Raw genomic sequence first — 25,991 nt, 5'->3', positions numbered from 1 at the left:
TCATTATAAACACTGACTGTTATCAATAGAATCAGATGAATAAACATTAACAAACAACACCTTTCAGAGACAGGCAGCTCAAATCACATTCAACTTTCTGCAGCCTGAACATAAAAAAAAAAACAGAAAATGATTTCTTCACGTCTGTTTCAAGCCCGATTTCACGCAGTAAAATTTTTTTTAGGCAACAATGAGCACAAAACCACGTCGTTCATACGTAAACACGCTCTCTGCAGGGGTAAACATGAAAATGTGGAATGTAACATAACAGCTACTGTAAATCTAAAGTATATATAAAGTGACACCCTAATGACACTGCAATGGCGCTCATAACTGAGCTCAGGTGAAATAAGGCAAATCCTGTACATATTTGTTTTAAAACATGCGCACACTGTGTACAGTATGTACCATTACGCAGGTCAGTGGGAAACATGCTAAAGTGACTAGATTATGGATGAACATGTTCTCATTTTAATGTTTATGTAAATAAATTTGTTTCTAGTTATTCATGCAGCCTCTGAGCCTCCGTTCGTTTTGTATGTATGCAAATCAAGTGCATACCTGGCCAACAGGATGCCCTGGTACTCCTCTAGCTGCCTCATAAACGAGGGGTTGGGTTTGGTCACGGCACGGCGCTCTTTGACGTAGTCGAAGGCTTGCTCCAGGTCCCAGCCGTACTCCTTCATGGCGTACGCTATCACGGTGGAGGCCGAGCGGCTCACGCCCATCTTACAGTGCACCAGACACTTGGCTCCTGCTTTCCTGAAAAGATGAGTTTAGTTCTTTGTTAAAGATAAAGAATGCTGGTAGAGGAAAGGGAATAACTTGCGACTAAAACATGCATCTATGGCGTGTAGCCGCTGTTAAACTTACTTGGCTCTGGAGATGAATTTGTACGTGTCGTTCCAATACGCGAGCAAATCCGTGGCCTCTTCATCGTACACGCGGATGTTGTGGTATTCGAACAGACCGGGGAAGAAGTTATCGATCTCCCGTGTCACGTTGAGGATGTACTGAACCCTGACAATGAAAAGAAAAAAAAAAAAAGAAACAATAGTTTGGCATGGTTTTGCTAACACGCGCATTTGCATTATGGATTGTATTTGAGCGTTATGGATGGGAGAGAGAGAGTCGTCTCGATTTGTCTCACCCGCTGTTCTGTAGCTCTTCCAGGTTGGACGCATTCCATTCAGAACCCTTTAAACAATCCCAGACAGACTGTTAAATGATGCTTAATGTCCGGGTGAGAGGTTAAACACTGCTAAAAATGGAAAGTGTTAAATGAATGGAAGGATTACCAGGTACACATGCTCAAAGATCTCAGTAGGGCTGTCCATCTGCCCCAGGATGACAATGATCTCGTTATCGATGAACTCTTTAAACTCTCGCAAGGTACACCCCATCTGCATTTCCAGTTCTGTGCGGATCTGATAGGACAGACATGGAGTCATGAACCATATCTAGTGAATTCAAGATTTTGTATTTTACGTCTTTAGTTAACTTTTTTCTTTTTTTTCGACTAAATGATATTTGTGGTAAGAAATGGTGGGCCAAAAGTCTGGATTCATAAAACTTTCCATTAAAGTACAAGGTTTAATATCAGAATCAAGATTCGAAACTAACAACGGAAGATGCAACAGGCCTCCGAGTGGCGCAGTCATAAAGTGCTCGCTCCGGAGATGATACGGCTACATGGGTCAATCCCCGGGTGATGCTTTTACCTCTTACAGCTGGAGGCCTAGAGAGGGCTGATTGGCCAAGCTCCCTCAGATGGGAGGGATGAGAGGTACTTTGTGCTCCCACATTAATCACGGCTCAACAGCCAATCAGGGACGTCTGTGAGCACGCGCACGCGGAAGGAGCGGCTAGTGCTTTTCTCAGAGTGTGTTACTACGCTGCATGAGCAAGCAGTTCGAAAAGATGCGGCTGGCGTGACGCGGTTTGGAGGAAACACGTCACGTGGTCTTCGGCCATCCCGGCTAAATGGTAGTAGTAGCTTTAATGTGGGAGCCCCCTAGTGACTGGGAGGAATTGGCCCCACTAAATTAGGGAGAAAATCTGGAAAAAATCCAACAAAAAAAGAAGATGCAACAGAACCAGAAGGAACACCAACCACACTGATCTGAAATCAGTAGCTGATCAGAATCTGTCCAGAACAATTGTTGCTCTAAAGCAGGAAATCATCTCTGTGTGGAACAGCATCAGTTCCGATACATTACGAAAGCACCTGTACTTAGAGTATCCAAAAATGCTGCAAAGTCAGAGGCTGTGAATCTGCTTTTTGAATTTGCTTTCGTTTCTAATTTTAAATACTTTAAAAAGATCCATGAATCCAGATTTTTATGTCATACTGTATAAATTCTAGTCATTACTGGTGGAATTGATTAATTTACTCTGGAATTAAGGATACAAACATCCTTATAAAATTAGATGTTGAAGCAGTTATTTAATAGTCTTACAAAAAAAAGCATAAATTATAGTAAAATAAAAAAAAAAAGTTTTGTACAGATATCCAGTATATGAGAAAAGTGTGTTTGCACCCACATCTTTAGAGGTGACATTCTCCAGATCTTTCTGCGTCATGATCTCTCGTAGACGTGTCTTGATCAGCCGCTCCGTTCTCTCTCGCTCCGTTGGCCTAACGACACATACATAACACACGGTCGTTATATAGGAGATTATTAAACGTTAACTTTTTTCACACTCACTAAAGCAAAAACAAGCTAGTAAAAAACTTATGCATTACTGCCTACACATATCATAGAAGAAAAAAAAAGAACATGATAGATGCTGAACATATTGTGCAAACTGGCAGTCTGGCTTGCGATAATGTGCCCACAAACAGGAAGTGTAAAAGAGCAAGTGTGTCTGGCTGCTGAGGGAAGTGTCTGATCTCGTTCCTCTCCGAGCTATCAGACGTTTAGACTTCCTTTCTGATATACTTGTAAACCGCAGTCTCTCACACGACTGTGTGTGTAAACAGCTGGCACGCAACTAGCTGCCAGAAATACTGCCATGTTCTCGGACTTTTAACTCGAGAACCAGCGTATCAGCGCTTGGGGCACAAACTTTTGAACTTTTGTTAGTGGGAAGTGAGAGTTTTAGAGGGCAAATTTTAGTTCTGTTAAAAAAGACTTCTGTGTTTAGACCCAGCCAAAACCGGTGATTTATTTACATACACAGTACTGTGCTAAAAGTCTTGGACCCCAAACCCACACCCCCACCCCCCACCCCTAATTCTTCATAATAAATTAAAGTAAATGCTGCGGATTACATAATAGGAACGGGAACAAATGTTTTACTGCGACAGGGTGCAAATTGCTTATAGATACAATGTAAAAATCGGTTGTTTCTATAACAAATTATAAATAAATTAGATGCTTTTTTAAAAAAAAGAATGTAAAAGATTAATTTTACTTTCTCTTAATATTAATTTTATTGATATTTAATTCTTCTTTCCTCATAAAGCTTCTTTTCTCTGAAAGCTACTGTCTGGCTTGTTTGTAAACAAAAATTTAGCTAAGAAGCCATTTCATGGGCATTTTTGACTGAAATCACACTTGACTGCATGTACACGTTTAGTCATTCTGTCTCTCTCACGCATGATCTCACTCTTTTTCATTCATGTCTGTTGTCTTAAAAGTGCTCTTACAACGAGTCCTGACCCCCGGGACGGTTAAAGGGGAGAAGTTATTTCACGTACACGTCAGAAAAGAGCACGGGTGAGTCGGCGCGGTGCGACTGCACGTCCTGCATGGCGTTCCACTCGTTGATGTGGACCTGGTCCGACGACATGCGGCTCTGGTAGTAGCTGACCCAGGTCAGGAAGAGGCTGCCGGGAAAGTAGTTATGACAGCGAGCTACCTCGCATGCCTTGTGCAGAGACTGCAGAGCCGACCTGAACGAGAGACAAGAAGAGGAAGAGTTGGGCGGGTGAGGGAAAAAAGACAAGACAAGACGCTGTTTAACAGATTCCTTGTCTGCACTGGACACTGACCACATGGCCTGGACTGAGACGGGCTTGAAAACGTGGATCCTGTTATCCGTGGACACGCTGAACCCCCTGTGAGAGGAGGGGAAGAGTGTGAAATGTAACGTCGACACGTCCTGGATGGTAAAGGTTTAGGTGTTCGACTTACCCGTCTCCATCCAAATGGATTAGTGTGTCACTCCAGAGAGGAAGCACCAGGCCTATTGAACAGGAACTAAACACACACACACACACAGACATACACAGTGAATATTTCGTCTATAATCTGGATTCTAGTCAGCGAATAACTCCAACAGTTCACACACACACTGACCTGTCCAAGGGGCTGAAGTCCATGCCCAGCACCACGCTCTCCTCTGTGTCCTGCCGTCCATTTGTGGTCACTACAACCATGTAGCGTGTGCATTGAGGGTGCACGCTTTCCAACCGCACCGCCTGTCCAGACAGCACTAGGTCAATATAACCACTTATTCTAATCGCAGGATTTCTGAACAGCATCGTCTTACCACTATTAAATGGTAACATGAACTGCTATGGGGGAAAAAAAATAAGAAAAAAAAATGTGTTTTTGCATCATTCACCAGACGGATGTTGTCCTCCGGCCGCAGCAGAGTGAACATGGTCTGAAGGTGCTGCTGAAGATCTCCTAAACCAAAAAAAAAAATCATTTAGTCAGGATATACATCTCTGTAATCATGTGATTTATGAGGTCCCATCATCGTGTCAGGGGAATCTGACTTCTCATACCTGCATGTTTGCTACGCAGCCCTGTGATCTGCGAGGAGCAGATGGACGATGAGGAGGAGCCATTTCCCCTTGGGAGGAAGAGCGCGGCGCCTTTCACTGTTAAGAAGCTCTCGCTAATGCTGAGGGAGAAAAATGAGAGGGACAGAAAACAATCGCATCATTCATTCGTTCATCTTTAGAAAGCGCTTCATCCTGACCGGGCCTGTACACGGAACAATGTTCGCAAGGTTGCACAGAATACACCCTTGATAGGATGACAGTCTATTATCTCTCTCTCTCTTTCTTCTTCTTTCTCACGCGCACACACACACACACACACACACACACATAAACACACACACACAGGAGGAATTTGGAGTAGCCAATACATCGAGCAGCATGTTTCTGCGTGCTGGGAGGAATCGTGTTAATGAAAGAAAAAAAAAAAACTCACAGACACGGTGGGAGGATGTAAAACCCCACAGACAGTCTGAGGATCATATTAATCCGCTTTAACACCAATTTACTCCTTAACACGTCTTAATTTATGAAGTTTCGGTAAGAAATATAACAGCACAAACCTTTCAAAAGACCCTCCCACAATGCCGAACCCGGGCAAGATAAACATATAATATTAAAATACTTTTAAAAAATGTATATTACGATTAGATTTTCTGATATTTTGATGATTTCCTTCCTATTTAAATTACATGCAGATCTTTTCTTTTCTTTGTTTATGTTTTCTTTTACAGGAGATTAAAAATAAAATAGTATGTTTTTTTTGTTTCTTTTTAGTGTTTTTTTCCTAATAAATAAAATATTAAAAAATTTGTATATTTAAACTTAAATATTATTATTATTATTATTAAAATTTAACTTATAAAATATTTTTGTAAACATTAAATAAATCAAACACTACTATACATGCCTTTACCCTTTTATAGCTTTTTATTTTTGATATATTTCTCAGCAGACAATCACACATATTTTATTGCACTTTTGTAAATCTGTACATTTGTAGACGCTGAATCCCAAAATTTTACATTTGACATTCTTATTGTTTAATCTTTCTATCCTATACTGTCCTATTGTTCCTTTTAAGGTCACAGACAGTCGTATAAACATTTCCCTGCATATCGTACCGCGTATGGTTGTGTACGTGACAATAAAATATTTTAATTAGAATTTGACTTTTGTGAGGAAAGTTTGTAAAGAAGCCACTTTATTCTGTGTCTTACTATGTAAATGTGTGTTTTTTTTCTTTAAACACAGATAACCCAACACCATGGCCTTGATGATGAAGAAGTAACCCTGGTGTCTGATTTGTCCTGATGTATTTTCTCACCCTGTTGCTGCACTGCCTGCTCTCTAGAAAGAGAAATCAGAGCTCTGGTGGAGCTTATTTGAGGGCATTGCCTCAGACGCTAAACACTCTAAACTGTGCAAAAGAACAGACTGTTCCAGTGCAGCTCTGTTCCCTCCACGCTGCAACAGCTGTGACCGGAGCGCGAGACCGCGAGTGAAACTTGTACAGTCAGGGTTCTTCCTGAAATCCACTGATATCACATAAATAGGCAGAACAAACAAGAGGAACTGAATAGAAACCTGGTAAAGCATGCACACAAAAGCGCAGAAGGTCGCCTGTGTCTGTGGCTCTGAATGTTGGAATCAATAGGTGTGTGTTTGTGTGCGTGGCTTATGCATTGCATTTATGAGCAGGTGCAACGTGTAACTGATACCAGGTGTAGTATTGCAGTTATGGATAGCAAAATTGTATTTTTAATAAAATAATCATTAGAATAAATAGTCACACACACATAGATTAAACACCCAAAACTCTGACATACATTCTGGTAGCATTAGTGGTGGATTAACTTAGGCTTATATTTTAAGGTCATCTGCATCAGAGTGCAAGCATGGGTGATTTAAAGTGCTTGAGGTTCCTCTTTCGTGTGTCCTGTTTAGGGCTGGGTACCAAACTTCAAAACTTATGCAACACTAGCTGAACTGCTTAGACACCATCAAGTACCGGTTCAATGCCTTGCCCATCGGTAATAAAGATGTACATATACAGTATATCTGCGTCAGTGAGGCAATAAACACGCAGCATGTTAGTTACAACGCCTAGAGAAGGAGACGGGACTCACGTGTGCTGTATTTTGAGAGGATTTGTGTAAAGTGTAAAAATGTCTTAACAATCAAAAATAAGACTCCATTTGATCAGGCTTAATGTTAAACCAGTGTGCAATGCAATATATACACAAAGCACACCGACTGGCAAGAAAAACGATCCACATACATCTTCCTTTTATCAGTAAAGTCCAACTAATGCTACAAAATTTGGTTCAAAATGTCCATCACTGGATTCCCCTTGTCCGATATTACTGAGGACGGAATGTCCTATAACAGTGACACCTACCAAAGTAATAACAGCTTACAAATGTAACGAACCACAAGCGTAATACAAATTTACCGCCCGATACGATGTTATCGCGATACCTCGGTGCTGACTCGATTAATATTGCGATTCGGTAACTATCACGGTTTGATAAATATCCCTATTCTATATACATTATTTTCAGATTTTGTTAAAATTTTAAGACCTTGAACCTTTAAAAAGTAAAAAGTTGAGTCAAAACTAAAGTTTTTTACACTAGCGTTATTTACTAGCTCCACAACTAAAATCAACATAAGTAATTAAATGTAGCCTGTTTCTTATACCATTAGTTTTCTCACTTAAAAAAATTAAATGCAGCATTTAAACAATACAAACTAACTTTAAATACAAGAGTTTTACATTACATTCGAATTAAATTAAACAAAAAGCTACATCGTTACTGAGCAGTATGTAAAAAAACTTAGCAAATAATTCACTTCCACCAGACAGGGTGCTAATGTGGAAATCGTAAAAAAATAAAACCGCCTGTGGGATTATAAAGAAACAGTGAATATTTACTGCCTCAAATGCTTCCAAAGTTTTAATGTTTTGAGACTAATTAGCACACGTGGTCCTTTAAGACTAATTTGCTCACAGTGTATGGCTTTTTAACACGTGCAACTTTTGGGAACATAAAAAAAAATGCGTTTCTGTTGCGTCACCCCGAAGCTTGTGCACTTGGCAGAGGATCAGTTATATCCAACGTGAACCATTCAGATGAAAACTAGACAGTTCCGGTCAATGGCTGATTGATATTATAAATGTGAAAAAAATTTCAATTAGAAGAAATCAGAATCAGAAATCAGAAAAAGCGATAGTGGCGATACATGAATCGGCACACAAAAGAATTGCGATTTTTTTTTTTTTTACTTGCTATGTTTGCTGTGCTGATTCATGAATCACCACAATCGATTTAAAATAATTTATTATACATCTTATGATGTAGATGTATAGATATAGTATGATTAAGCAGAAACTAGTATTTTAGCAGAAACATTTACCAAGTGAAAAGTTGTATATTAACATTACTGTAACAGGTGTACTGCAGGGAATGAACCTGGGACCTCTTTACGTTAGACATTGTTTGAGACTAGCTTTATCGTACAGCCAGTGATAGCTAGCTGAAAAAAAAACTAAACATGATTAGTACAGCCGTCTGGCCTTTCAATGTGTTTATTTGCTGATATCATCTTACTGAACAACTTCAAGTTAAATTGATAAATTTATTTTTGGGTTTTATGTAAAACCTGTTCCGTGTAGAAAAATAGAGCTGCTGAAACATAAAACTAAACGGTTGAAACAGACAAGTTAACACACATTGCAGTAAACACTGTAGGTTTATATTTTTCATTTTATAAAAGTGTGTAAACCTGCCAATGAGCTGAAAAATAAAACTTAAGACACATAATAAAATGTAATGTCATTTTCTTTTTGCTATAATAATAAAATTGGTATTGAAACAAAAAATGATAAGGAACTGGCATTAAAGTCAAGCTACTGGTATTAGTGTTAAAAATTCTGAGCGATAGTGCTGTTCCTGTAATACCTTTTGCACAGTTTTGTTACAGTAGAGTACAGTTCATCGGACTTCCTCTGCAGCATGGTTAGAAAAAAAAGCTCCCTCTCACATCTTTCCCACAAGCTGAAGATATGAAATTTCAAGTCAAGTCAACTTTGTTTTCTTTATCGACGCAGGTTTCAATGAACGCATGGCATGTAAGTCAAATCAGCACAACTTACACGTAATTCACTTGTAGACAAAACACAACAGTTTAGTGCTGGTCACTACAACATCAGAAATACTGAATATTACAGAATCAAATAGAAAATAAATTAAAAGTTCGATTCATTGTGCAGTTCTGCTTATAAATTAAGCAGTGTAGAAACAAAGTAAGAGGGTTTCGAAGTGAGATCCAGTCTGCGCTTAGCTAGACTTAGCTTTATCTACTCTTACTAACAAATTTCTTTGTTTGTAAAAAGACACTTTTTTTTTACTTCTTTACATGACAACCCTGACAACAGTGACAGAAGGTTTAATGTTGGTCACGTGAAAAGAACAGATAAGTGACAAACACACCAAGCACACCCAGACCAGCAGATATCATTAAACACCACCCTGCTGCACAGACAGGAAGTGGACGAGTTTTGCATACTCAAAAAGTCTCCAGAAGTCAACAGACAGAAGAGAATATGCCTTCAATATTCATGACTGTTTGCATTTCCTTGCTTGAAGAAAGGTCTCCTGAGTTTGATTATAACAGAATATAACAGTTCATTAATTATTTTAGAAATAAATACGTAGTCTGTCAAAATAGTACCATTTTAGGCATGGAGGGTTCATAATCCAGGACAAATAAATACATAAGTAGGTGATAAAAACAATAATCAGGCACTGGTAACTGGGAACAATGGCGATCACTGACTGGTCACTGAGAACAGTGAAAATAACTGATCGGTTATTGAAAACAACAGGTAACTGGGAACAGTGGTAGGTCAACATCAGGATGACTGGTTATTGGGAACATATGGTGGTGTGCTGTATAACATTTACATTTAGACATTTGGCAGTTGAGGGTTAAGGGCCTTGCTCAGGGGCCCAACAGTGGCAACTTGGTTGTTGTGGGGTTTGAACCTGGGATCTTCCGAACCATAGTCCAATGCCTTAACCACGGAGCTACCCGTAACCATCAACTAATGAGAGCTGGAGAGCTGTATCAAGTGCAGGACAATCACCAACTTCTGTTCTAAAAGGCGCTAGTTGTTTTTTTTACCCTTATGTGTCTGGTTGTTTTTAATCAAGACGGTAAGAACATATAAAAAAGTCAAGCTGACATATCAGTGTACAATGTTCAATGTCCTCAGATGGACAGGACAAGGACAGAATCAAGATGCGTCCTCTTAATGTTATCTCTAAGTCTTCTGCTAGCTAAAAAGGCAGGAAAATCCCAAATACTAACAAAATAAACACTACTGTGAACTATGAATAATAATAAACACAATTAATTACGTCAGTTAATAAAACTGCCAGAACTGCACTGTGATGTGTCGTGACATGAGGTTGGCTAAACCAGCAAAAACAATGTATTAACAATGAGCCACTTATGTGATTTATGTTATTGCTGCATACGAGACTCTTCGCTTTGATAAAAACGTGTTAGATTACAAAAAAAAAACAACAGAGAAGTGAAAGTTTAAAAAATAAAAAAATGCAGGGAGTTAAGCTGTATACACTGCATACAGGAAAAGGGTGGAGAGGCAGAAAAGGTGTCAAATAAAACCCAAATATTTTCACTGCATATTATCACCACAAGACCTGTATAAACATAAGCAGTAGTGGATTTCACACCTTTGTACAGGACACACCCTGGTTTGTGGGAAAGGCACGATGAGCAGTCATATCAACATTCACAGATCAGACTTTGAACTCTGTCATCTGTGTGTAAAGCATTTAAAGAAAATACTGTAAATATATATGTTTATATATATATATATATATATATACACAGATAGATATATATTGATATGTACAGTATAGACAGAACCAAAACAAAACCATCCCAATTGCAACACATCTGATGAACAAACAGTAGCAAGAGACTTGTGTCTCCAGGCAGGTCGTAAATAACAACCTTCCAAAATACTCTCCCTGTTACTTCCTTGTGACGCTGAATGTTTAATAAGTGAAGATCGGACAGGTGCATGACTCAGCAAGCGTAAGGGAAATCCCAATATCGCAACTACCTCCTTGTTTTGTCCATTGTACCCTTGGGTTACACTCTCATGAGACCGAGCCTTTGTTTTCTCTCCATTTATGTTTTGTACACAGACGTGTGGGATAAACACGTGAGGTCGTTATGTATGACACAGTTATGATTGCTCCTAGCTCGGTCGTAGGTGATGAACACTTCAGCTTTGGGAGATTTTGGGCCGTTTGGATCGTGGAGGGTCAGAATTCATCAGTGTCATTATTTAACCTGGTCTTTGAGCAAATCTCTAACCTGTGCCTCCACCCTTGTTCTACGAGTTCTATATGTCAGACTTTAAACTAAACATGTGACCTTTTTTTTTTTTTCAAACTCTACAGACAGGAAGAGTTCTGTTCTGGTCACGTAATTTAAAGTGAACAAAAACCTATCATCTTTTGAACTATAGTAATGAAGAAAAAAAAAACATTCAGTGTAACGTAGCAACTTTGAAAACCAGCATTAAGCCTCTTGCTACTCGGCACCCAGAACAAACGCAACAGCACTTCACATATTGGTTAAAAACAGCTCCCCCCCCCCCCCCCATATGTCATATATAACATTATATTTACATACCATTATAATATACTGAATGCGTCAATTTCTAAAACTTGTCAAACCTTTTATGGTCCAATAATCAGGCTGTAAGCTGATTAAACCGCACTGGTTTTATGATTTCCATTTTTTTAATGTTTAGATGCAAAAATATAGTACAGATCAATCGAGTCAATCCTTGCAAAACTCAAGACACAACAGGCTTCTCGTCCAACTTCACCTTTTAGGCATTTAACTACAGCAAAAAATGCCTACTAGCATGTTCTTGGACAGTGTATGGAAACCGAAGAACCTTGAGAAAACCAACGGTATCAGAAACCTGACCTCAGGATCGAACCCATAACCCGGACATTTCCCATTTTTTTCAATCATTACCCAATATCAAAAAACTTTACTTCTTGGAATTTTAAACAAAATGTACATAACAGAATATCCCTCAATACTCAAAACATCTCATCAAAATGTGATGTCATGAAATTGATATGATACCACTGATTGAGATATTGTTCAGTAAGTTCTTTATCCTTGTAGCGTTTTGCATTAAAACCATAAAAAAGCTTTCAAGGAAGACGTGGTACACAAAATAAAGAGCCTTTTGTCAGCAACACAACGAGCATTTTGTTTCCCCTCAACATCACATGGATACTTTTAAACCTTAAAGTCACTTGATAAGTCACAAAGTCCCCGTGTAGAACAGAATCAGTCCTAGCAAATGAACAAATATTAAACATTAAATCAAAAACAAAGCCATTGCTGAGTCTCCTTTTCCTGCGCACTTACAGATTGTTGACCGTCTCCGGGTGGAACACCTCGCTCCACACCATCGTGGTTTATTCATGCAGACAAGCTCCCCTACATCGCTCTGTAACACTCCAAAGAGCCGCTGCGAGCACAGCACGACTCGTATAGTGAAGAAACATAGTGCTGACTTCCTTGTACGAGTGTGTGTGTGTGTGTGTGTGTGGGATGGTTTGTTTTCATGTTGTCAGGGCTGAGAGGCGACCAGAAGGGGCGGGCTGAGCTGCACGCGCTCTGGAGGAGAGGGCGGGGCATTACTGCTGATGTCAGACAACAAACCTTTATTCCGGGGCTTAATTAAGCAACCACTAAGTAGGTATTGCATGACAATAACGGTGTCCCGTGGAGTGAGCACAAACGGGATCAATTGCCACAAAAACAGTTTAACATTAGATGCTATGAGATTATTAATAAAAAAATATTACTCTAAACTGTATCATATACAGTATCAGTTCAACTTTTAACCGCTTTCATATCTCCTTGTGTACTTTCTCTTTTAATTTTGCATGTACAAATATTTTAACTTATTATACTTATATACATATTAGGGATGGGAATCACCTCACCAAGGATCAGCCAATACGATATTATTACAATATCTAGGTGTCGATTTGATTTGTATTGCAATTAAATAAGTATTATGATTTTATGAATATCCAAATTTTATATAACATTTTTTCAGATTTTGTTACAATTCTAAGACCAAGCAAATAATTTACTTCTGCCACAAGGGGCGCTGTGCTACCTGCCATTATGTATGTAAATAGTTTAAAGTGCTTCACCTGCAGGATTATAGAGCAACATTTAACAAAAACTCACAGACAAATTAAAAATGAAAACAAAATTCAATTTGAAATCAGTATGGGCGATAAATTCTGAAAAATAGTATGATGTATATTATAAACACATGATGTATTTATGATGTATATATTATATACGCAAATATGATACTGTATATTAATTTTATTAATACTCTCATTGTGGTAATTTCTTGGCATTTGATTACATTTGTGTTTACAAAGGTATATATATATATATATATATATATATATATATATACAGTGGAACCTTGAATTGCGAGCATAATTCAAAGCATATCAAACATGTATATCAAAGTAAATTTCCCCATACGAAATAATGGAAACTTCAATGATTCGTTTTTTTCGTTTTTCGAAAAAAAATCATTAATACAAAATGTAAGGTAAAGATAAAAAAATTAACTTGCACTTTACCTTTGAACAGAATTGTGGCTGGAGTAAAGATGGGTGAGGAGAGGAGGAGGAGGAGTAGGAGGGAGGGGGCTACTGTATACGATGACTTTCACACACACTGCTCTGCTTTTGCTTTGCGCGCACACACACGTGGTCATAATGTTATAATAAACAGTACACACACGCACGAATGTTGACTATAAGAGCGTTATATATATATTTATCTGTGTATGTGTATCTGTATAGTTAGCTGTGTATGTAACGATATATATATATATATATATATAACACAGTGGATATACCATATATATAACCACTTTTAACCATATAGCGAGTTCTCATCTATATTCACTTACATATTTCCTTCAGATCAATCGACGTACATGTATATATTCTCTTGTTGAATCTATAACGCAAGGACATCACGAATAGTGTAGATTTTGAGCTGCTTCCAAGGTGATAAGCACAAACCTGACAGAACACTAATCCTGATCAGGAAAAGGTGTAATCCATGAGCTGGACAATATGGTTAGAGAGACCAGTTCACTGCTCAAGGCATGACCTTCCTGTGCTCCATTGTCCTGCCGAGGTCAGAGCGGGGCCGTCCTGAGATCTGGAATTTCACTTAGCATGCAGAGGCTTCATTCGGAACTGCCGCTGCAAGATGACAGGGCAGATATTTCCCCATGGCGCACAGCTGCCCCTGAGCGTGCACACACTCCCGTAGTGACTGGCCTGGCGAAATCCAAAACCCAGGGTGAAATCCAAGGAGAAGGTGCGTCTTATAAGACAGTGCCATGTGAGTGTTGGTGAATTTTAACTGACGAGAAGACACACAAAAATATCTCTTCTGGTTGAGTCACACACACAAACACACACACACACACACACACACACACCGACCTGACCGCGACCATAAAAGCAAGCTTCTGATAACGCCAGAGCCTATCGCACCGGACTTAACACATTAACTAATCACTACACACACAGTATCGATCGATCTCGCCTTGTCTGTAGCTTTAACAGAAACATTCATGATGAGCTCCTTTCAGAAATTATTGAAACTAATGATATATGTAAAGTGCTCGCCCTATCATCCACAGATCGCGAGTTCGATTTCCCGGGTGATGCTGTAACCTCTCGCAGCCGGAGGTCTAGAAAGCGCTTATTGGCCGAGCTCTCTCAGAGGGGAGGGATGGGAGGAACATAGTGTTCCCACACTAATCACAGCTCTACAGCCAATCAGGGGTGTCTGTGAGCTCGCACCGGGTAGGAGCGGATGGCGCTGTCCTCCGAGTGTTACGCCGCCCCCAACGGTGCGTGAGCGAGCAGTTTGAAAATATGCAGTCGGTTGGCGACACGTGGTTTGGAGGAAACACCTGATAGTCTTCGCACCTCCCGACTGAGTGGTAGTAGTAATAAGTAGCTTATTCTGGAGCGCCCTAGTGACGGAAAGGAAAATCGGGGAAAAATGGCAAAAAAAATTTAAAATGATATACACAATGTGACCAAATGTTTGCGGACACCCGGACATCACAATCACACATGCTAAATGTTAAAGACACCAAGCCAAGCTTTTAAACCAAGGTCGCACAGTAACGCATGATTTTTAGGGGTATTTTGCTCAAATCTCATCAGTTGTTCGAAATGAACGAGCAGTCACACAACAGTTCTTCCGGTCAAACCTTAACACACACCTTGTCTTCATGGAGCCGGCTTTATGCAAAAGCAGATCGTCATGCTGGAAGAGGGTTAGGCCTCTCGGTTCCAGTACGAATCCGGGTTAGGCTACTTAGAAGTACTTACAGCCAGTACGTGCATGCTACGAGTCGAGGACTTGGGGAAGAGTTATTCTAAGCAACAGGTAAAGATTTAATGCTGATTTATTTTTACACAATGAACTAACACACACCGATGCTTAAATTCTTTTTTTTTTCTTTTTAAGTTTTGCAGATTTTTATTTTACTAATTCTGCCCATTCTCACCAACTCTCTCTCCAGTCAAGGGGACAAACATTCAACAAGGGAGGGCAAAGTTTTAGAGAAGAGACATGTGATGTCAGCTGACCGCATCTTCCTGAACACCGTAACTCACTCATACGACAGCGCTATCTGCCACATCTTTTGTGACCTCATAAACGCCCGTGATTAACCAATGTCACAATGATTGACATGACAGTGTGAGTATGTAACCCCTCCCCACTAGAGGGAGAGCATGGCCGATCTGCTCTCTAGCGTGATGTTTAATTTCTATGCCGCAAGCTGAGAAAGCATTTTAGCTGACTTTGGAACAGCTCACTTTGTTTCAGAGGAATATTTTCAAAATCAAACACTTTGGGAGAATTTATGAATCAGTGATCTACTTCTGAGATATTATTCTCTAGTGGATCTTGTCTGCATGCAATATTAAACCTCTACTGACATTTTGAAAATGCAAAAATCGAATGCTAGGGAACATGCGTTAGTGTGACCATCGCCTATGTAAAGCTGCACTGGAATGCATTTACATGTCTGATTGCGTCCTCTGGGTGGAGCAGCAAGAGAAGCAACGCTCGCTTCACTGCAGCAACCTGACCTAGTGACCCCTCGAGAAAACCTTTTCACACCACACATGCAAAAAAAAGAAAAAATGAGGGAAAAATAGACTGTTCGCGTGACGCAGCTTACAAATTGAAAGCGCGTAGAAAGAAAAGAAAAATGACGTGAGCCAAGGATAGCGCTGTTGTTGTTGTTGCTGCTGTCTCATTTAAGGAAACAAACACGTCATGGAAATATTTAAATATCTTATCACGGGTTTGGGAACGTTCACGCATTGTGGAGAAATGGAGAGCGAGGTTTACATGGAGAAAAAAAAACACGCAGGCCCCTAAGCTCTGGGTGCAAGCAGGCCATGAAGCATGACTGAACATGAGTTTATAGTGCAGATACATCCTCAAGCCAATGTGTGTTCAATTCAAACCAGGACTTTTGATTGTGAAGAATAATAAAACACGGTTATTTATCTATAAAATCTCCTGCTACACTAACGCACTGATCCTAGTGTTTCACTAGTGCTTGGATACCATCAAGGTAGAGCAAGTCATGATCGGACTGCCAGTCTGCTTCACGTCTGAAACACTGGCCTCTTAGGAACACCTTTACTGGGTCCAACATGTGTAAATGGATTGCAGCGAGGTGGAGACAGTACGGGCGACATGGCAATAATGTGGTGTTGGTGGATGATTGTGTGTACAGTTCCCACAGACACAGATTTAAAGACATTATCTGTTATCTGTTGATGTTTAAGGATCACCAGTTCTACTCGCTGAATGTTCACGGACTATGACTGCAGCGGATCCTGTGCCGTGATCTTCATTTATGCAGCCTTCTTTAAAATGTTTTGCGCTATTCAAATGTTTTCCACGGCTAAGAGTCTCATCACTGTACTGTGCTTGAAGTCTACTGTAACTGTCAATCGGTTTTATGTATTCATTCATGAGAAATTTCATCACTAGTCCTGGTTTGACTTGAATGCCCGTTGTAATGTGTCTGCATTAATGAATCATAAATAAATTACTCTTATAAAAAGTCTTTAAAAGCAGTCAGTGGCGCAGTGGTAAAGTGCTCGCCCTATCATCCGAAGATCGCAAGTTCAATTCCCGGGTGACGCTGTAACCTCTCACAGCCGGAGGTCTAGAGAGAGCTGATTGGCCGAGCTCTCTCAGTGGGGAGGGATGAGAGGTATATGGTGCTCCCACATTAATCACGGCTAATCATTGGACACGAAATCCAAAAAAAAAAAAAAACATCAGCTGAGAATTCCAAACTGTGGATGCGTTAATTTCCGATTTAGGAGATTTTTAGTCGGACTGTCTATGTTGCACCCATGAGTGTTACTAGGAATGCACCTTCACCCTGACCAGGATTACATGAAGCTTACTGAAGATGGATGAATATTAATATTAGTAGGCTATAACAGCAAAAACAAATAATCAAAAACTCAAATGCACCCTAATATGTGTGGATTATTGTACAACAAGGAGTTATATCTTATTCTGTTTATATGTCCAGATCTGTGAAGGACATTATAAAAAAAAACTTTTTTTGATTTGTTGATGAAGCACAATAAAGAATCCTGTGAGGTACGCACCACTACTAATCACAAAACACCTTAGTATCACTGAAAATCTCTGATAGTCTGAAAGACTCCTGCTCCACCATTGTGACATGTCCACTGCATTAAATGAGGAGTAAAACGCCGAACTGTGTATCAGTTGTAAAGGACACAGGCCAGGAAATTCTCAATCTCAACCTAACACCGGTCTGAGGAAACCTGAGTAAAGCCTGAGGAGACTGGTTGGACTCGCTTGCTCGGTATAAGGCGACGCAGAGGGGAAGCACTGAAGTGTGATGTCAACACAACACAATACAGATGCTCGAACATAATACATCCAGCATAATGCAGCCGGAGCCGATGTCAAAGACAAACAGGCTCACTGTGGACGTCTGTGTTCGGTTCAGGAAAGCGGTCTGATGTCTGGTGGCGCAAGAACACACCCTGAAACCCGGAGGAAAGCCTCGAACCGGGTTTCCTCCCAAGTGAAAACAAAAAAGTAGCAGTATAGATTTAGGACCTGATTTCTTAAAATATAATAAAATTTTTTTTTATTGTTTTGCAAAATCTACTTGTTGACAGCGTACAGGGCAGGAAGTTACACAGCAACACAATGCACTGCGTCAAGGAGAACTTTCTGTTCCTGCCAGGTGTAATTATTAGTTATATCAGGAGTAAAAAAAAAAAAAAGTCAAACATGATGAGGTTTTTTGTTTTGTTTTTGTGTTTAATACCTTCTGGGGTGAGATCGGCGATCATCCTCCCCGCTGCCGGACTCCTGATGAGAAAAACAGAAACAACAATTAAAACCAGGCATTATGTTCATAACAATAGCAATAAAAAACATAAAGGGGAAGAGTGCTCTTCTTTTGACATGTTAAGTGCTTTTTTCTATCACGTAGCTTATGTCATCTAAATAAAGCATAACAAAATGCAGAAAAGAGATTTGTTTGTTGTTCAGATCGTGTATCTGAAACTGTATACTTGTATCACATGAACGTTAATTAGTTCTCCTGATTGCTGTTTATTTTTATACACTCGTCCTTATAAACATAAACTCCTCCTGTCTATTTCTGTTGACGAGACGATATGATGGAATAATCCTCGTTTGCTGTACATGGAAAGAAACGACGCAGACGTCCTGGTTGATTTCCGAATGGTGAAAAACCTTTCACAGCTCGCTTTGCATAGAGCCTTAATTTGCATCCGGAGTCATGTGGGACGGCCAGACGGTCTGCACCTGAGAGGGTGACGTCGCTACACCTGACCTCTTGTGCTCTTCGTATGTTAAACCCGAGGCAGGGGGACCTTTGTGTTGGGTGCGGAGAAGCACTCGGACTCACACAGACTATTACACGTATAAAGTAATAATATTCGAAGGGGTGACAATCAACAGAAAGTGGCTGTATTTTTATTAACGGTGGGACGGAATATAATGTTCAGGCTGTGAATATAAATAATAATACTTATTTAATATTACTTATAACATATAATAAATTTAGATTGAAACTGATGCTTTACTACGACTCCGTTGTTGTCTTAGTACAATATGTCTTCATGATTGACTTTACAGCATCATGCAGTCTTATAAATACTTTACAGGGATTTAATCAATCGATATCTCCCATTAAAGGGGCTTATTTGCTATTTTATTACTTACCACGAAACACATTCGTCTGATACGCTGATCTACTACAACGGACTAAGAGTTCAGGGTGAAACCCTTTGGTTTGGGAATGACACAGCTAATTAAGGTAGGTGAGGGGAAGGGATCGCCGAGCCTTACGCAACACATGCAAAAGACAATTTCACCGCCGAATCATCACTCTGACATCACTACCGGCCGTGGGTCATGCCTTGGATGATTGCTGTAGCCGGCTGTAAGACTTTAGGTTCACCCTGAAATACTTTTGCACCCTATGTCAGAAGAGAGGTTCTTCCAGACTGATGATGTTCAAGAATATTATAACTGATGAATTATATAATTCCATATTCCATGAAGCCTTTTTTTCATGAAGAGTGAGGTATAAAAGTATTAAAATAAACTTTTTTTAAAAAGAAACATATGCAATTACAGTTCCCTTAAGGACATGGTCTGTTTTCATGGTTTTATTTGTAGATTTTTCTGTTGGAAAAAGCATGATTTGTGTGCTGACGCCTTTAAGGATAAACGCCTTGTCACCACGTTGGCTTACACTGAGATGGACTGATTTATCTGTATAAACTCGTAACTACAATGTAATCAGATACTTATAACAACTTTAAAGGTTGATGGTGATCTGCATCAGTGACCTCATTAAAGAAAGAAAACAAAGGTCAACATAAACACTATAAGGAAAGGCTCCTTGCTTGATCTAATCTGTTTAAAAAAATGTAAGAAAGCGAAACAGAAACGATACACCTCATTAACTCGGTTTAATTACTAGGTAGTATTATATAGTATTAGTATAAAAAAGTTAATTACAAGATACTGTGCTTTACTTTATCTAACATGCTAGTTTTTTTTAAATCGCTGCATAACAATTGACACATAAAACCTAGGATATATGAACTATATATGACTATTAGAGTTAATGTAACACTAATACCCCTTAATAACCCCTGATCCTGGAATGCAGTCTGTTGAGTAGCCTGTATTAAAGCATATGCACCTCGCTGCTGAAAGAACTAATGTTTGGTATGTACATGCCTCGAGCACCTAACTAACCTGGTGCTTTGCATCATGGAAATCTGTCGACCTTTGAAATTAATCTTCGTTGCAGCCTCTTTATTCCGATCTTTGTGTTTTATCCCGACCCTAGTACTTTGAATTATGGAAATTTTGTCAAACTCTGGGATTATTCTACATCCGAAAAAACCCATCTGTGTTTTGTGTGTGCACGTGTGTGTGTGTTTTGGGGGGCACAACATGGCAAACGTAATGCAATGCTCATAATGATAATAAAAAAAAGTTTATGGATTTAGTACTGGGTATTATGCCAAGATCATCTCATGTTTCCGAGGCGCGGCCAAACTGAGGGCAAAGTAAAGTTTTATTCCAGTCTTGGTGTGAAGGGAAATAACGGAAGCAATAACCCAGGCTTATGCAACAAACGCAAAAGACAATTTCATGGCCGAATCATCGCTGTGACATCACAAACCAGCCTGGACGGATTGGATGATCGCTGTAGCCAGTTGTAAGACTTTAGGTTTACTCTGAGATAGGTTTGCGGTCTATGTTAAAAAGGGTAGCTCTTCCAGACCGATGGTTTCTAACAATATTATGACTGTTGAAATATGTAATAGGACCTCTCGATTAGGAAAGAAATCATAATCATGATTATTTTTACCAATTTTTGAGATCATTATTGTGGGAAATTTTGAAAACATTATGTATTTAAAAAACTACACTTTTCACTTTACACACTGGATTTTCTTGAACTTTAAATAGAATTTAGCTGTAAAGCCTATTGAAAATAATTGAAAGAATTTTTAATAAATGTCTCAATTTGGGCTTTTACTCAGAAACAAACTATAACAAACAAATAGACAAAAAACAAAAAATGTTCCAAACAAAAAACCCACAAACAAATAAAAACATTCTGTCTGCTTTGCTTCATTAGTTTTTTTGGAATTCCAAAAACATCAATAAATAGCTACATTAAAAAAGAAACAAAGACACAAACTAATAAAATCAAACAAACGTTTGTTTTCAGATTTTGTTGTGTCTTTTGTTTTTGTTTGTTTTTGCCAAAACCATGATCTGGTTGTGTAAAATCTACAAGGATAAACGTGCCATCATCACTATCTGAAACAGTAGCCATCTTATGCTGTTTAAGCATAATTAACCTAATAATTAATAAATAAAATAAATAGCTATAAGAACCAACAAACAAATGAGTAACCCAAATAAATGGACGAACCATGTTCGGATGTGGCGGTTTTTGTCTGATTTGTAAATTGCTTTAATTATTGTTTATGGTTGGTCGGCAACACTTCGGCAGGAATAACGATGGACTTGTATAATGCATCTTGTATAATAAACAAAAAAATAATGCAAATTTGTGAGTGGATAGAGCTCTCTAGAATTCGACTTAAAAATAGATACGTAATGCAAACAAAACAAAAACTGAACATTAATATAAAATGAAAATCCTCTTGCTTGCACGATCTGTTTCTCCGAATCAGTTTTTAGTTCTCGTTTCCTGTTTTACTGGCATTTTTATTTTTTTTATTTTTACGATGCACGATTGAGGTGTTTACAGTCGTGAGGATCGACACAGCTATGGATTCATGCATTTTGTATAACCTCGCTGTCTTCCATTTAGTCTGAGAACTTCAACCCGAGCGCTCATTCAGTTTTAATTAGGAAATGTGGGCCACACCGATATCACAAACTCGGACGGATGACACGAAATCTCCAGGCTGTCGAACATCTCATGCGCCGAGCCGGCATGCGAGGTATTTCCTCAGTCTGTTTTGGGTGTTACAGCGTCGAGCCTTTCCTCCCTGTCCTCTGTGAAGATTGCTGTGTGTGATTAAATCTTATCCTTTGTGCTCTTCAGACGTATAGTATGCAAAATAACAGCAAAGTTTATCCCGGTACTGTAGGTGTGACTTGTGTGTGTGTGTGTGTGTGTGTGTGTGTTTTTCTTTCTTTTTAAAATACACAGGCTTGTCTAGGCCTGGTTTTTAAGAACCTGTGTCATTCATACTGTGTGTTATAACACACACATAGAGGGGTTTAAATTGAATAACTTGAGTGTAATGGTGCAAATGTTGTGTATTAGTGTGTGTGTGTGTGTGTGTGAGTGTTTGTGTGTGAGAGAGAGAGAGAGATACATTGTAGCCGCCTTTAATGCAGCCTCAGTCGGTGTAACATTGTTTCCTGTGTCCCTCTGATGTTCGATATACAGATCCAACGCTACAAAATAACCAGGAAAGCTTCACTTCATAACAACAATGTCATTCCAAACCGATATTATTATTATTATTATTATTATTGCGCATGCGCGTTATTCAAGCATAATGGACTGTATAGAGAGAGAGAGAGAGAGAGAGAGAGAGAGAAAAGAAACAGCGGAAATGAACCCAAGAAACTAACCGACACGGTGGAAGAAGGTGTCTGGGGGCTAAAAAAAAACAACAAAAAAAAAACCAAGAAGCCGTGAATTACTCACCGAAACGCACGGGCTGGATGTCGCGCTCGGAGTGGGCGACCTCTGCACGGTTACTAACGCCATTCAGGCTCCGGGAGACGGACACCGGCGGGAATCTGCCGACGCCGAGACCGACATGATCGTGTCAGGAGAGAAATCAGCTGCGCGCGAGCGGATCCAGCTCGTCCGTTGCTGCTGCTCGCGCTGTGTCGCTTCCTCTATGCGCGCGGTCTGCGCATGCGCCGAGCCGCCAGCTGTCAAACCTCAGTGGCCTATCTTTAACCAGTGAGAACATGTTTTCTCACGAAGGTTGAAACCAAAAGGAAAAAAAAGAAGAAGAAGAAAAAGGAAAAAGTATAACTTTCTCATGTACGTTGCATTCACAAAAGGTCAAAAAAGGAGCAATTATATCATAATTATCATCATGATTGTGACTTAACATCTCATAATTATGACTTCATTTCACACACCAACCTGCAATTATTATTATTTTTTTGCACAGCTGTTATTTTTTTAGAGAACTTTTTATCATTCTTTTTTATCTCTGCTGATACTGTTTTTCAGTTTTTTTTCTATCATCTTATAGACACTTTATTTGCATTACTCATTATCACAGAGTAGACAGGTACAACTTTATTGCCACGGCATCGTTCAGGTCCTCAACAACAACATGCAGTTTAGCATCTACACTTAGTGCAAATAGTAGTGTGTATACATCAGAGCAATATTGGCATTGTGCAAAAAAAGAAAAAATATGTACACACATATATACTGTATATATATAGACAATAAACCAATATACAGCTAAAATAAACATACACACTTCAGGAAAAGAAAACTTTTATAAATATTTTTAAACTTTTTAAAGTGTATTGCTATATGTTATATATTGATATGTATGATAATATTATGAATATTATATTAATATAGTATACGTACATCATACTATTTTTCTTTTCCTGAAGTGAGTATACAGTAAATGCAGTATATAATGCACGACAAAAGCAAAAAATCTAGCAGGTAATATCCATAACAGTTGCCAGAATATATTTAAATATATATATATATATATATATATATATATATATATATATATATATATATATATATATATATATATATATATATGTATACTGTTTATATATACACTGAATATACAAAAGACTTAAACTATTTTGTATGTAGCCCCTTGGTCCCGAAGAAACGTTGTTTCGTTTTCACTGGGAACTGAACTGTATGTGGGTGAAATGATAATAGAAGCCTACTTGACTTGACTCGACTTGACTTAATACAATAAATCTAATATGATATAAACAAAGATATTTGGCCAAACCTGCAATTAAATTGTATCTGAATACATATACTTTAATATGTTGGTGAGTTAATCCCCCATTTACAGCTATAACAGCTTTGACTCTGTCCACAAAACTTTGGAGTGTTTCCATGGGAATTTGTGTCTGTTCAATATGTAGAGAATTTATAAGCTCAGGCACTGATGTTGGACGAGAAGACCTTGCTCACAATCTTGTGAATCGTGAATCTCCAGTTCATCCCAAAGGTGCTTGATGGTGTCGAGGTCAGGGCTCTGTGTGGGCCAGTCAAGTTCTTCCACACTGAACTCATCAAACTCATTTCTTTATAGTCCTTGCTTTGCGCAATGGGGCAGAGTCATGTTGGAATAGACCAGGGCCTTCCCCAAACTGTTGCCACAAAGTTTGAAGCATAGCATTGTTTGAGATGTTTTGGTGTGCTGAAGCATTAAGATTGCCCTTCACTAGGGAGAAAGGGACTGATTGAAACACCTGAATTCAATAATTAAAAGGTTCGGCCAAATAATTTTGTCCATATTGTGTATAAATTATTTTAACCACCATTAAATTTTTTCCACACTGAACAAGGGTAAATCAAGCAAATATCCACACTCTGGGTGTAGAATATATTTGAATTATCTTTTAACTTTTAAAGACATAATTCTTTGAAGGTGTCACTGTGGCTTAGTGGTTAGCACTGTAGCTTTCGATTCCCGCCTCGGGTCTTCGTGCATGGAGTTTGCATGTTCCCCCAATTCTTCGTGCTTTTCCTCCGGGTACTCCGGTTTCCTCATACAGTTCAAAGACATGCATATTAGCCTAATTGGCATTCCCAAATATAGCCATAGTGCTAACCACTAAGCCACCTATATATTAACATTTTAAGGTGTCTATACATTGATTGCATGTCTGTACATCTATGACACAAGAATGCATTTTCAATCATAATATTAACAATGTGTTGGTTTCTTGTTTCAGTCAGAGGATTCAAAAAGCTAAACAAACAAGCAGCATGCCCTTATGACCTAACGTATGATTCAACTATTTAAATGTCAAGCACACTAGGCAAATATGGAGTGTGCTGTGTATTTATTAGAGCCATGATGCCTGATGAATTGTAGGTTATATAAGGAAATGTACAACTTCCTTAAAACACACCTCCCCAAACACACACATACCACACACGCACATACAGCAATTAGTATTTTTAGGAAGTTTGTAAGCCCATTTTTTTTAAAGACACCCTACTCATTTATTTAAAGCATTATACTAAATTTAAAAACTTTATATTAAATTATAGTACAGGTTTAAAAATAAGTCTTTCTTTGATTTTAGACATACATTTGCAAAAAAAAATCTATTCTAGGTACAAACATACGGAAAAGAGAAAACTGTGCAGCAGGATGCCTATCTAAAACTCCAAAGAAGTTGGACAATACCGTGTACCACAGCTGTTCAAACACAGGTTTTACATTGAATTGTGCATAAATCAATAGCTCGACTCAATTGAAAGGCTTTTAAAATGGTTTGACGCAGGATGTTGAAAAACCTAATGTGCTGGACAAACTAAAAACAACAGGAAGTACAGGGTCAATATCTATGACTGTTTATACCTGCAACAATACACCTTACAAACAATGACCATAGATTATTATGGTTTTATTATGTTGTAATTTGACTATATTTGTTTGCTCGTCAAACTCTATACCACTATTATTTCACTGTGGTACGTCTTAGTCATTTTGATGGATGATTGATATGTTAAACCATAATACCATCATGGCTTTACTTGTTTTTATCAGGACTATATGTTTTGTGTATTTTACACATATATTTATGTATTTATTAATATTATATTTACAAAAATATTTTTAAATGACGATCAGGCCCAAGCACCTGCACTATTGCTACCCCGGCGCACCAGAAAGACGGTGGGCACATGCGTTTAAAGGGGATGCACCAATACCATTATGACATAATATATGACTAC

General features: G+C 38.7%; 1 protein-coding gene across 3 annotated transcripts in view; it reads right to left on the bottom strand.

Moving 5' to 3' along the window:
* Positions 1-23,040, bottom strand: part of ssh2b (slingshot protein phosphatase 2b) — a 31,574-nt gene extending 8,534 nt beyond the window's left edge. The window contains exons 1-13 of one of the 3 annotated variants that reach the window (XM_053477898.1): positions 22,713-23,040; positions 18,288-18,331; positions 4,739-4,857; positions 4,573-4,637; positions 4,305-4,426; positions 4,140-4,205; positions 3,998-4,063; positions 3,704-3,898; positions 2,545-2,638; positions 1,299-1,427; positions 1,151-1,197; positions 874-1,020; positions 562-762 (exon numbers count right to left, since the gene is read on the bottom strand). In XM_053477898.1, coding sequence (XP_053333873.1) covers positions 562-762; positions 874-1,020; positions 1,151-1,197; positions 1,299-1,427; positions 2,545-2,638; positions 3,704-3,898; positions 3,998-4,063; positions 4,140-4,205; positions 4,305-4,426; positions 4,573-4,637; positions 4,739-4,857; positions 18,288-18,331; positions 22,713-22,775 — 1,358 coding nt within the window. In that variant the 5' untranslated portion in view covers positions 22,776-23,040. Of the gene's footprint in view, positions 1-561; positions 763-873; positions 1,021-1,150; positions 1,198-1,298; positions 1,428-2,544; positions 2,639-3,703; positions 3,899-3,997; positions 4,064-4,139; positions 4,206-4,304; positions 4,427-4,572; positions 4,638-4,738; positions 4,858-12,232; positions 12,403-18,287; positions 18,332-22,712 lie in introns of those variants that run through there. The other 2 variants (XM_053477896.1, XM_053477897.1) reach the window with 2 other exon arrangements.
* Between the last annotated feature and the right edge of the window lie 2,951 nt (positions 23,041-25,991).

This window comes from Clarias gariepinus, chromosome 19 (genome assembly GCF_024256425.1).
Source record: "Clarias gariepinus isolate MV-2021 ecotype Netherlands chromosome 19, CGAR_prim_01v2, whole genome shotgun sequence".
NCBI lineage: Eukaryota > Metazoa > Chordata > Actinopteri > Siluriformes > Clariidae > Clarias > Clarias gariepinus.
This window is presented reverse-complemented; position numbering and strand designations above follow the sequence as displayed.